At 38.2% G+C, this 14,326-nt stretch overlaps 1 protein-coding gene across 6 annotated transcripts in view; it reads right to left on the bottom strand.

Annotated features, from left to right (window-relative positions):
* Ppp2r3a (protein phosphatase 2 regulatory subunit B''alpha) overlaps positions 1-14,326 on the bottom strand; it is a 153,214-nt gene that overhangs the window by 47,285 nt on the left and 91,603 nt on the right. For all 6 annotated transcript variants that reach the window (XM_041677106.1, XM_041677109.1, XM_041677107.1 and 3 more), the window contains 2 exons: positions 11,666-11,740; positions 2,816-2,902 (listed from right to left, as the gene is read on the bottom strand). In XM_041677106.1, coding sequence (XP_041533040.1) covers positions 2,816-2,902; positions 11,666-11,740 — 162 coding nt within the window. The remainder of the gene's footprint in view (positions 1-2,815; positions 2,903-11,665; positions 11,741-14,326) is intronic.

Below are 14,326 nucleotides of genomic sequence, written 5' to 3'. Positions count from 1 at the left end.
AATGTGAGAAATTGGGGCTGGAGAGATGGCTCAGCTGTTAAGAGCACTAGCTGCTCTTTGAGAGGATCCAGGTTCAATTCCCAGCACCCACATGGCAGCTAACAACTGTCTGTAACTCCAGTTTCAGGGCTTGTGACACCCTCAAAGAAATATATGTAGGCAAAACGCTAATGATCATAAAATAAAAATAGACCTGGATGGAGGTGGGTGGTCCTTGGACTTCCCACAGGGCAGGGAACCCTGATTGCTCTTTGGGCTGACGAGGGAGGGGGACTTCATTGGGGGAGGGGGAGGGAAATGGGAGGCGGTGGCGGGGAGGAGGCAGAAATCTTTAATAAATAAATAAATAAAAACAAAAACAAAAAAAGAAAACTAACCACAAAAAATATTCTGACTCAAAAGCAAAGATGAATAAATAGAATGCTAACAATAAACATAATTTATTAAAAAAAAGAAAAAAAAGAATGTGAGAAATTGCTGGGTGGTGGTGATGCACACCTTTACTTTGGTACTTGGGAAGCAGAGGCAGGTGGATCTCTGAGTTGGAGACCAGCCTGGTCTACAGAGTGCGTTCCAGGACAGCAAGTGTTACACAGAGAAATCCTGTCTTGAAAAACCAAAGAGGGATAGGCTTGAGAGATGGCTCAGTGATTAAGAGTCATGGCTGCTCTTCGAGAGAACCTGGTTCAATTAATTCCCAGCACCCATATAGCAGCTCACAACTGTCTGTAACTCCAGTTCCCAGGGGATCCAGCATCTTCACACAGACATACATGCAGACAAAATACCAATACCCATAAAATAAAAAAGGAAAAAACCATTTTGAGTTTTTAAGAAAATTTCTACCTTCTTAATCCATTTTATAATACCTACTAATAGCCCAGGCAGGTACCAGATTTTCAATAAATATCAACAATGATTGTGATGATGACTGTTCATTTTATTTTATTTTATTTTTTCCCCTCCTCGGATAATGTTCTTTTTTTTTTTTTGGTTTTTCTTTTTTTCCCTCGTTTATTTATTTATTAAAGATTTCTGTCTCTTCCCCGCCACCTCCCCCCATTTCCCTCCCCCTCCCCCAATCAAGTTCCCCTCCCTTGTCAGCCCATAGAGCTATCAGGGTTCCCTGCCCAGTGGGAAGTCCAAGGACCACCCACCTCCATCCAGGTCTAGTAAGGTGAGCATCCAAACTGCCTAGGCTCCCACAAAGCCAGTACGTGCAGTAGGATTAAAAACCCATTGCCATTGTTCTTGAGTTCTCAGTAGTCCTCATTGTCCGCTATGTTCAGCGAGTCTGGTTTTATCCCAGGTTTTTTCAGACCCAGGCCAGCTGGCCTTGGTGAGTTCCCGATAGAACATCCCCATTGTCTCAGTGTGTGGGTGTACCCCTCGCGGTCCTGAGTTCTATGCTCGTACTCTCTCTCCTTCTGCTCCTGATTTGGACCTTGAGATTTCTGTCCGGTGCTCAAAATTGGGTCTCTGTCTCTGTCTCCTTTCATCCCCCGATGAAGGTTAATATTCAGGAGGATGCCTATATGTTTTTCTTTGGGTTCTCCTTATTTAGCTTCTCTAGGATCACTAATTAGAGGCTCAATGTCCTTTGTTTATGGCTAGAAACCAAATATGAGTGAGTACATCCCATGTTCCTCTTTTTGGGTCTGGCGAGACAGGGTTTCTCTTTGGCTTTGGAGCCTGTCCTGGAACTAGCTCTGTAGACCAGGCTGGTCTCGAACTCACAGAGATCTGCTTGCCTCTGCCTCCCGAGTGCTGGGATTAAAGGTGTGTGCCACCATCGCCCAGCGATGACTGTTCATTTTAAACAGTGATTCACAACCTTCCTAATGCTGTGACTCTTTAATGTAGTTCTTCATGTTGTGATTACTCCCAACCATAAAACTATTTTTGTTGTTGCTTCATAACTAATTTTGCAATTGTTATGAATCATAATATCTGATATGCAACTCTCATGAAAGGGTTGTTCAGTTTCTAAGGTTAAGAACTACTATTTTAGAATAATAAAATTATTTTTTCTATCCGTTATGGATTGCTATTTTTCTAGGTCTCCAGTCTTTTCATATGGAGATGAAGATAGGGCAAATATAGAGTAATAAGGGACTGTTATCAGTATAAGCTTCATTTAGTATGATCCATTTAAAATATATATATTTTTCTTTCAAATGTGTGGACCATTCCATTTTCTTTACATTTATAGAAGCATAAACAATGAGGTATCAAGATTACCGCAGTAAAAGGCTCCCACTAGTGGTCAGTCATTTTTTTTTTGATAAAATAACTGAATAAGATGTAGTACTTCCAGCAGCAACAAGATAGAGTCATTACCGAGGAATCAAGTCCATGAATGTTCATTTCTTTGGTAAGCCCAGTTTTCCCACCTTGTTGACACCTCCACTGGTGAGAAGTTCTTGAACACAAGGACACTTTCTGTCTCTGGCTTTGGCTTGTGTTGCTGCTGCTATTGGAAACCCCTTTCCATTGCTAAACTGGTAAACTTCTGATATTCACCAAGATGAAGATCACATGCTGATCCTTCTGAGGCTTCCTCTGCACCTTCTAGGCATATCTATCAATTCAGGTGTGGAAGCGCATTTGTGTTTTTGTTTCATATTGTATGCCTTCAGGCAGAAATCCCATATTATTTTACCTTAGCAGCCCCTCCCCACCACACGGGTAATTGATAAGTGCTTACATCCTGGAAACAGTGATAGTCGGTGTTTTGCAATAGAATAAGAAAAAATAAATTTAAGTAAAGTAAAATTATAAAATTGTTCTTTATGTATCTTTATGACAGACATACTTGTAAAAAGTTGCTTTTCCTTATCTCTGTTGAAGTAATTTTTCCACTCCAAGATCTGTTGACTGTGTAGAATATCCTCTGAACAACCTGGTTCCAAAAGGAAAACAAAAACAGAAAGGACATTAAAAACAGTTCAGATGTCTATTAATCTGTGTTTGGCTGGAAGCTCCAGCTCGCCCCTGCATGATATGGAAAGCCCCATTCCTTTCTTTTATTTTCCAAACTGCACCTTCTCAGAGAAATCTACAGCATTAAAAAAAGGTGCCAAAAAGTCCAGTTCCTCATTCCTGGTGACTATGACAACTTCCTCCCCTATTGCTGCCAGCAGCCCAAGCTTTTGAGCACACTTGGGCACAAACCCAGCTTGTGGTAGGCACATCATCACCCTTTGTCTACAGTCTGTATAATCTCCCTGCTTTAGTTTGGGCATGTGACTTCTCTGGCCTCAGTCTCTGGGACTGGAGAAGCCACCTGGGAGTTGCTTTGTTCAAATAAACCTGCTATACTTTTTTAGTTCTCCTTGATCTGGCTTACTGCACTGGTGGAGAAACCTATTATTGGGGGATAGAAAACCTATTACCCTATCTAAGGCAAGATTATGAATATATAAAATTAATTTATAGTGGTATATCATTTGTGTTTTAATAAATAAAGTTTGCTTGAAGGTCAGTGCAAAGCAACCATTCTAGTCAGCCATACATGCCAGGCAGTGGTGGCACATACCTTTAATCCCAGCAGCCATACTAGTTAGCCATAGAGGCTGGGCGGTGGTAGTGCATGCCTTTAATCCCAGCACTGGAGAGGAATATAAGGTGGGATGAGACAGGAACTTGCTCTCTTTCAGTCTGAAGATTTCATAGAGGTAAGAGCTCGCTCGCTAGTAGTTGGCTGCTCTGCTTCTCTGATCTTCAGGTTGAACCCCAATATCTGTCTCTGGGTTCTTATTATTTGTGTTACACTAATTTAAGTAACAACTTTTGATACCAATTGCAATTCTGAGTAAAAAATAGAACTGTGTATTCTAACTCTACATATGTAGTTTGAAATTGACCAGATTAGTTTTTTCACCCAAACCCTCTCAGCCTTTCCTCCTAGCTCATCTCTATACCTTCTGTCACCTGGTGTTCTCAGAAATTCTCTACCAGGGACCCACAGCCACCACACTTGCCTTGGATCCAGAGAGGGCAACATCAACCAAAGAATATAACACTTACCCAACAAAGACAAGACCACATATCGACATCAAGAAACTCTTCAGACATCATACTCCAGATGACTAGCTCCCAGTACAAGAAGCAAACAGGTATGACCATTTTAATATCTAACAAAATAGACTTCTAGCCAAAACTAATCAAAAGAGATAGGAAAGGACACTACATACTCATTAAAGGGAGGGGATATCAAGATGACATTGCAATTCTAAACATTTATACATCAAACACAAGGGTACTCAAGTTCATAAAAGAAGCACTACTACAGCTAGAAATCACATATAGACCTTTACATAGTGATAGTGGGTAACTTTAATACCCAGCTCTTTCCATTAAAAATGTCATGCAGATCATCCAGACACAAATGAAACAGAGAAATGCTGGGGCTAAATAATGTCATAAATCAATGGGACACAGTAGACATTTATAGACTATTTCATCCAAATACAGAAGAATATACTTTATTCTCAGCAGCTGATGGAGCGTTCTCTAAAACTGACATACTTGGACATGAAACAAGTCTCAACAGATATAAGAAAATTGAAGTAACATCCAGCCTTCTTCCTGACCACAAAAACAACACAGAATGTACAAATGTATGAAAACTGAACAACTCACTACTGAATGAAAAAATGGGTCAAGACAGAACTCAAGAAGGAAATTAAAAACTTTTAAGGATTGAATGAAAATGCAAGCACGATGTACTCAAACCTATCAGACACAATGAGGGCAGTTTTAAGAGGCATGTTCACAGCATTAAGTATCTATGTGAACTGGAGAAATCTCAGTAACTCAGTGACACTCATGAAAGCCCTGAAACAAGAAGAAATAATACCCTAAAAGAGCAGAATGCAAGAAATAATCAAATTCCATATGGGAACTTATTACTGTAGAAATGTTCTAAAATATATACATATATGAAATAAATCTAAATGGAGTCACCAAATAATAGTGGAGACAATGCCTGCCCCAACTAGACATCTTATGTTACCAAGTTAAATAAACCTTCAGTGCCAGAATTGAGTTACATCTTGTTGAGACCTTGGTCCCATGGAAACCCCAAATATTATAGATTATTGTCAAAGGTATTGGCTACTCTCTGCAACCTAATAGTAAGTAAGCCCCATTGCTGAAGACATATTTATGTATGTCATTGAATACAGAGAGGTAAAGCTGGTGCGAACTAGAAGCTTCACTCCTACTGGAATTCATGGTATGGGAATGTACTCTGCTGCTACCAGAGGGAAAAGGTAATCATCAATATTTTCTAGCTACAAACCCTGGTTACCTGTAACAGTGACTTGCCTGGAAGATTTAGCAATAGTGGCACAAATGTTACGAAAGTAACCAACCACTGTTCTTTTATTCTTTTTTTTTTTTTTAATTTGAAACGGTTTCTCTTATAACAGCTCTGGTTGTCTTGGTTTTTTTTTTTTTCCGAGACAGGGTTTCTCTGTGGCTTTGGAGCCTGTCCTGGAACTAGCTCTGTAGACCAGGCTGGTCTCAAACTCACAGAGATCCGCCTACCTCGGCCTCCCAAGTGCTGGGATTAAAGGCGTGCGCCACCACCGCCCGGCTCTGGTTGTCTTGGAAATCACTCTGTAGATATGCCTTGCCTCTTACTCATAGAGATCCACCCACTTCTGCCTCCCAAGTGCTGGGATTAAAGGCATGCACCACCACTGCCTGGCAACCAACCACCTTTTAATTGGGCTTTAAAAGTCCACACTGTGAGATGAAACCCAGACCTGACACTGCTAAAGCAGTCACGAACCTGAGCCTAGATCGTCCATGGGCATAGGGGAAAACCTACTACTATTATTCTGCTAAAAAAATATAGCAATAAAATGACCTTTAATATTCCTGCAAATCAGTATTTTTGTCTGTGATACATAAATATGTAGAAAATATAAAAGTGAACAATAGAGGTATTACTTATGTAGCAAAAGCTGAATCTAAGGAAAACAAGACTGGAGTGAAGATGTCATCACAATCTGAACGGCTAACTACTGGGTAGAAGCAGCAGTTGGAATAGAGGACAGAATTAGAACCACTAAGAAGTGCGCTTATACTCATCAAATGCTACAATATAAGGGAGACTTTCCAAAATTAACACTATATAAAGAAATGGGTTTGTATGAAGTCATGACTTTTTGTCAAGTTCTTAGGCTGAAGTGGACAGGACTGATGCATTAGGTAGAAGCCAGAAGTAGCTGGTGCTTAATTTCTCCATTGTTCCTAAGCATTCAGATTCAGAGGTTCTTGATGAATGAGGATACATGTTATTTATTTGTTGTTATGAGTTTATATGCACTGCATGCATAAAGTGCTCTTAGAGGCCAGAAGAGTGCTTCAGATTCCCTGGAACTGGAGTTACAGGTTCTTGTCAGGCATTACAAAGGTACTGGGAACCAAACTTAGCTATTTGCAAGAGTAGTAAGTTCTTTTAACCACTGTACAATCTCTCTAGTCCCAAAAGATGTGTCTTATTCAGTGTAGTATCCTCTCCATAAGCCTGACATTAAAAGTCAAGTCATTTAAAAAGAAAAAAAAAAGGACTCTCAGTACAGAACAGAAATTTGATGTGGAAATGAACCCTAAGAATCTCATTTTACTTGGCATGGTGATACATGTCTGTAATCCCAGCAGAGGCAGAAGGATCACAAATTAGAGGCCTCTGACCTACATAGTAAATTCTAGGCTAGCCTGGGTTATACAGTAAGACCCTGTCTCCAATAAAACAAAGAAAAAAAGCATTTATAAAACACCACACTCTCTTTCATAGTCAATTTCTTAAAAAAATAAATAAATAAAAGAAACAACTACCACCCCCCTCACCAGGTTCTCACTATGTATCCCTAGCTAGCCAAGAACTCAATATGTAGACCAGGCTAGCCTCAAACTCAGAGATCCACTTGCTTTTGCCTCCTGAGTGCTGGGATTAAAGGTGTGTATTACTACTTCTGGCAATTCCTAAAAAAAATTAAATCTATCTATCTATCCATCTATCTATCCATCCATCCATCCATCCATCCACCCAGCCACCCAGCCAGCCACCTATCCATCCATCGTGTGTATGTGTGTGTGTTTGTGCATGTATGTGTGCCATGGCATAAGTATGGAGGCCAGAGGACAGCTTTTGGAATTTGGTCCTTTCCACTTTGTCATTTTAGGAACTGAATTCAGGTCATGAGGCTTGGTGGCAGTTGCCTTTACCTGCTGAACTATCTTGCTGTCCCTCAAAGTCAATTTCAATATACACATCAAAATTTTCTTGTTCAGTAGCATTAGAGTAGTTTTGTGTAAATTTCCATTCCATCCCTCCTTCTTTCCTTCCCTTCCTTTTTTTTTTTGAGACAGGGTTCCTCTGTAGCTTTGGCGCCTGCCCTGGAACTAGCTCTTGTAGACTACTAGGCTAGTTGCAAATTTACAGAGATCCGCCTGCCTCTGCCTCCAGAGTGCTGGAATTAAAGGCGTGCACTGCTACTACCCAATGTAAATTTATTTCTTGGTTTAGATTATTTTTATTATTATTAATTTAAAGTATGTACTCTACTCAAATATATCATTTATGAAAGCAAGATATAATATTATAAAACTTTGCATTATTTTTTCTCCTACTTTTTAAAATTTCTGTAAAATATGTATATTTATGTTAAATGTGATCAGAAGCACCTATATGTAAGTGGGTGTCCATGGAGTCCAGAAGAGGGCATCACATTCCCCTGGAGCTGGAGTTACATGTAGTTTTTTTTTCCTTTGGTTTTTCGATGCAGGGTTTCTTTGTAGCTTTGGAGCCTCTCCTGGAACTAGCTCTTGTAGACCAGGTTGGGAGTTACATGTAGTTTTGAATTGTCCATGTGGGTGCTAGGGCCAAACTCTGGTTCTCTAGAAGAGTTTTTAGTCTGTGGAACCATTTTTTTCCAGCCTCTTTTTTACATTTTGGCAGAATTTAAAACTTTCATGTTTTATGTGATGAAGAGATAGATCAGTGATTAAGAGCACTTGTTGCTCTTGTAGAAGACCTAAGTTTGGTTCCCAGCACCCACATGGTGGCTCCCAACCATCTGATCCAGGGGATCTGATGCCCTTTTCTGACCTCTGTGGCACCAGGCAGGCATGTGATAAACATACATACATGCAAGCAAAATACTCATACATGTAAAATAAAAGAAACCATATGTTTGTTAGGTGTGTTCTGTTGTGAGCTTTTGCTAAGTGGCTTCTTTAGCAAAGTAAAATATTGCATTTGTATCTTCCATTTCCCAGTCTCCACATTCTGAGGCTCAACTTCATAGCACATTTATTTGTTTCCCCATTATGGAGTCTGCATTTTTCATCATTGAAGTAGGGCTACCATCTAGTGGTGAAAGCATATAGCAGCTCTCCATCATGCTTGCTATTTAACATTTTAAAATATAAGAAAATAACAAGAATCATTATTTACTGCCAGTGAGAGGAATGAAACAATCTCTCACCAGATCTAGTCAATCTGATAGACAAGTTGAATCATATGTCAGTTTCCCATATATATATATATATATATATATATATATATATATATATATGGAAACTAATTCACAATATAGACCAAAAGGAAATGTTTGACTCTATTACATGCTAGTTTTGAAAGCAGATTAAATACAGACAGAAATTAACAAAGAATTCTAACTATAGGTGATGAGTGCAGATAGACACACTCAAACAATAGGAGCCTGGCTCTTCTACCTGGAAAGGCATAGTGAATGGATCACTAATTCATTCTTTCATTGTTATGGCTATGCAATTTCTTCAATGTCTTTCTAAATAACTTGGAAAACTAAAAATTTTCTAAAAATGTGATTTCTTTCTCTGTCAAGAGAAAAGGGGAACGGGTTTAAAAGTTCTTGGTGGTGAGAAGTAGCAACGGCACAACTTAGCCACTCCAGCCTAAGTGATAGATGCAGGCCAAGAGAGACACCATCTGCGTGAGCCTCAGAATAACTCCACTGCTGATGCCAGTGCCATGAGGAAGTTTTTGAAGGCTTATTGCTCACTTCAAAAACTTAAACGGGCTGCCTGCTTTTTCAAAAGCTGGCATATGTTGGCATGCATAAGCAGAGCATTTATTCACCAACACACAAAACTGCAATCCAAAGGCTGTAATTTACTAGTATTTCATATTTTCACTTTCACTCACTATCAAAAGGCTTTTTTCCATTGGTAATGTTCAGGAAATAAAGAATATAGGCTTATTTATAGAGTAGTTTTTTACTTAGTTGATGTTCTTTCTGGTCTAAAAACAACTGACAAAACAGTTACCAAAATAAAATATATATTCCTGTATCACAGACTTTCATGATTTATGTAATTATGATCTTCACTTTTTTTGCTATGAGCAGCCTCTCTTTAGCTTGGTCACTTTCATGCCCAAGAATACAATTAAACAATTTATACTAGACCTTATGTTGCATTTGTTCTAGAAAAAACTCACTGTACTTTAAAAAAGTATCCAAGTTCCAGCTACTTCATGACATTATTTGACTAGATTTCATAATGGAAAGAGCACTCGAAAGAACAGATAAGCAATGAAAAGTTCTGCTTTTAGATACTCACTGTTATATTTTTGTTTTGACCTATTTCTGGCACTGGGGCACTGCATGCCAGACAAGTGCTTTACCGCTGCGCCACACACATTCCCAGCCCTTTATTATTGTACTTCTCTGCACTTCTTTTGGGGGGTTGGTATAAGCTTACTACAGTAGCAGTCATTCCGTATCTCTATGGTAGAGTCACATTCTGTACTTCCAAATGAGCCTTCATACTCCAGTTCATGCTGCTGTCTCAAACTGCTCTATTATTGTTATAAGTACTTTGCAGTTTAATGCCTATTTCCGAACAATAGATTCATTCTTATAAATTGGAGACGAAGTAGCATAATATTAACACCAAAATATAAATAAATTATAAACATGTAAGTAATCATATGCAAACACCATGAAAATGGTAACAGTAAAGATAACTAACTGTATCCTATGAGTGACTAATGTTTTTTTTTTTGTTCAACAATTATTGAGCTGATTTCTTAAAAAAATGGGATTTTGTAGCTTTTTTTCTTTAATATCATAAACTTCTTGGGTCCTAGTTGCTGGAATACCATTGACTACTATAGGTTCAGGGATGTCAAAAAATAGCAAACTAGAAAGAATGAAGAATATTTATCTCTTCACTTTTCTGTTCATTAAGTTCTTTTCTGATAATGAATTCAAAATAAAACACTTTTCAAGATCTTTCTTTCCTCTCTCTCTCTCTCTCTCTCTCTCTTTCTTTCTTTTTGGAGAGAGGACCTTACTTCTTGGCCCAGGCTGGTCTCCCAAACTTGAGATCCTTCTGCCTCAGCCTCTGAAATAGCTGAAACTATATTCACACACTGAAAAACTTCAGTTATGCTGTTAATGTGCCCTGAGTTTACAGACTAGCTAATAACCAAGACTGAATAATTCCCTTTGGATCTGTAGAATTATTTAAAAAACTTGGTGTGTATGTATGCTTATGTGCCCACACATGTACGTAGGATGAGAACAACCTGTAGGAGTTCTGTCCTTTTACCGTGTGGTTTCTCGGGGACTGAACTCAAGCCCACTTACCACTTAGTGGTAAGTACCTTTACCTGTTGAGCCATCTCACGAATGTAGACTCCTTAAGCAAGAATAATTTCACAGTATTAGGTATGTAGCTCAGTTGTAGAATACCTGTCTAGTCTCAAAAAAGAAAAATTAAAAAAAAAGAATTATTTTACTTACTTAATAAAATATTAGATGTGTGGCTGTTAAGTGGCATCATATTTGAGTACTGAGCCAGATAAATAAAATATGTAAATAAAGTTCATTTTCTCATGTAGTTTATATTATAGATAGACAATAAAAAAAATTAAATGTCAGAAAAGAGTTAAGAAAAATGAAGCAGAAAGTGATCTGGGGCTATCTAAGCAAGAATCTGGAAGTGAGGGTGAATCAGTGTAATGTGAATGAAAACCTGTAGGAGAGCATTCTATGTCAGGGAGGAGGAAAAGCAAAGCACCCGAAGCAGAAATGGGGCTCCTAGTCACAGTGAGGAGAGGCAGAGGGCAGAGAGTTTGCTAAAGCTCAACCAAATATGAACATTTCTAAGAGCAAAGACACTGGATAGAAAGGTGGATTAGAGGTTAAGAGCACTGGCTACTCTTCCAGAGGATCCAGGTTCAGTTCCTACCACCCACATGGCAGCTCACAGCATTCTTGAAGCTCCAGTGGGAATCTGATCCCCTCTTGGCTTCCTCAGGAACCACATGCACATGAGTACAGACCCTCATGGAAGTGAAACACCCACACAAATAAAAATAAGTCTCAGAAAAGAGTAATTAGATGTTTCATAATACCAGACAGAATATCAGTGCAATTTTATACCACAGACCTCTGTTAAGTATTGACCCACATATGAAAGGATATGAATATAAATAAAACATTAACCCATTTATTTTTACTTTTTACCTTCTTTCCATTTAAAATAATCATTATAGCCCAAATTACCTTCTGTACAACAATGTGAAAGTCTGGATGGTAGATAACAACAAAGAGATGACTTAAGCAGTTTTATTATGACAAATCAGTACTCATCTTACCGTGGTGATATAGCGGGAATGGAATTCCGGAGCATCTTTCAGGAAGGTGAGGCCAGGGTGTGTATCTACCACATCCTTAAAAAGATTGAAATCAAAACAAAGTTAATAAACATTAAAAAAATTCTTCAGAAACCTTTTCTTCTTGTGGAAAAAGCAGATAGTTGAGCAAATATTCTATTCTGGAATACTGTACAGTACACTGAAAATTTAAGCATGTTTATAATACATGATTTTCTACACACATAATATGTTTAAATACAAAATTTTAAATTAGCTATATTTGGTGATGTGTGAATCAAATGTTTTAGAGGTATGTATTGTAATTCTAATACATTAAGGGTTGTTTGGAAAAGTTATCCTACAGATCTTGGTAGAGTATACTAAGAATAATGACAGAGACAAGCCAATGAAAATTATTTTCTTTCTTAATCTATAGGCATCAAATTTTTGGGAAAAAAGAGATTATTCAGAAAAAAATTGTTTTCAATTTAAGATTTTGTTTACCTAAAATCCATTATCTTGTTCTCATGGAAGATTATGAGATAAAACTTTTTTTTATTGTCTAGCTGGAATTTTAAAGAACCCTTGCCCTTAGAGACTGTAAAGAGAGTCTCTATGTTCCTCCTAAATTAATAGCCAGAGGCAACTTCAATACCTACCAAAGCAGGCATATGATGTGTGATGTCCTGCTGTATATATGTTGCTTTTATTGGTTGAGGAATAAAGATTTTGGGGCCAATGGCTTAGCAGCATAAAGTCAGGCAGGAAATCAGAACAGAGATAGAGAAAGAGTAGGCAGAGTCAAAGAGACACCATGTAGCTACTAAAGGAGAGGGACTAGATGGACCCTTACTGGTAAGCCACAGCCTCATAGAGATACACAGATTAATAGAAATGGGCTAACTTAAGAAGTAAGAGCTAGCTAGAAATACTCTTGAGCCATTGGCCAAACTGTGTTGTAATTAATATAGTTTTTGTGTGATTATTTGTGTCTGGGCAGCCGGAAAAAATTAAGAGCAGTCTCTGGTTACAGACATATCTATATTTTACTGCTTATGGTTATTTGGAAATAATTTTAAATTTTCAGATGAATTGTGTAAAATATTGCAGAGAAATTCTCTATGCCTTTCTTCCAGATTCCAGAGACAGTAACAAATCACAGAACAATTATCAAAACTAGGAAATAAACATCTATATAGCACTGAACTACAGACCTTATTCAAATTTCAACATTTCCCAATTCTGTTCCTCTAGTCTACTGCATGTAGTCTTTAAGGTTTCTCTGGTCTCTGTTCTGTTTGGCCCTTCTGTATTTCATGAGTGCAGTGTTTTTAATGAATTCTGGTAAATTACACCTCTTGGTTTGGTTTTGTCTTAAGTTTTCTTCAAGTAGAAGCTTCTTCAAGTTTTCTTCACACATTTTCATCAGAAATACTATAGAAGCCATGCTGTGTCCCTTTTCAGTGCACCACACATGCAATATATGATTAGTTTTATGGCTCAAATTGATCTAGCTTTGGCTATCTGGAGCTTTTTCATTTAGGAGCCTGTGTCCGTCTGACTGCCCTGTCCTTTTGCACTTCAAGTTCATCTTGTATTTTCCTTTTCCCATGTATCTACCTTCTCCCCAAGAATCTGTAGTCCATTTTACTGGGGATGAATTTTAGAAATGGAGCCTAGGTACTATGTGTGTCTACTATTACTCAGTATTGTTGCTCTCAGACTCTATTAGCAAACATAACTAAAAAAAACATGTATGTGCCTTTGTGAAACTTTATGAATATATATCAAATACTGTGTATTAACAAGTAACTCTGATTCCAATCCAATACCACAAAGTTTACTTAAACCTTCCTTCTTTCCTTTGTAACTATAAAAGTGAGAAACCTGGCTCTCATCTAAAATGTAGCTACTTATTTGTTCAATTCTACTATACCAAGAGAACCACTAACACCAGTGAGAAATAAACATACTCAATATATTATTTGTATACAGTTCCTTTGGTCTTTTAAAATAATTTTTTTGTTTGTGAATTTTACACATATCTACAGTGGGCTTTGATCAAATGGACCCTCCCATTCCCTTCCCTCCAATTCTTCCCTTATTACTCATCATTCTTCATTTCATGTCTTCATTTTTAAAACTCACCAGGTCCACTTAGTGCTGCATGCATGTGCATGAGTGTAGGACCATTTATTGGAGCATGGGTAGTTTCTCAAGGGCCACATTCCTGAAGAAAACTGACTTCCCCTCCTTTAGCAGCCATCAATTGCCAATAGCTCCTCAGTAAGAACCTCATGAGCTCCTCCCTGACCCATGCTGAGATTTTTTCCATTTGATTTTGTGCAGGTCTTGAGCATCCAGTCACCGCTGCTATAAACACACACATGCAATGTCCCTGTCATATCTGGCAAACTCTGTTTTCTTTGGCTCTTACAATCATTGTGCTCCTCTTCTGTAATGATCCTTGTCCCACTTAGAGCTAAGAATTCCACGGTCTTTTATGCTCTGCACACTGACCAGCTGTGGATCTTTGTATAATTGCCATCTACTGCAGAAAAAAGCAGAATCTAGGTCCTCAGCAAGTGCTTTTCATCACTGAGCCATCTCTCTAACCCCAAATCTTCTGGGATAAATGTCACTGGGTCATAACATATTCTA

This window comes from Microtus oregoni, unplaced genomic scaffold (assembly GCF_018167655.1).
Source record: "Microtus oregoni isolate MIOR12 unplaced genomic scaffold, Mior012 000028F_ref0000031, whole genome shotgun sequence".
Lineage (NCBI taxonomy): Eukaryota > Metazoa > Chordata > Mammalia > Rodentia > Cricetidae > Microtus > Microtus oregoni.
The sequence above is the reverse complement of the archived record's forward strand: the minus strand, read 5'-3'. Positions and strand labels throughout refer to the sequence as shown.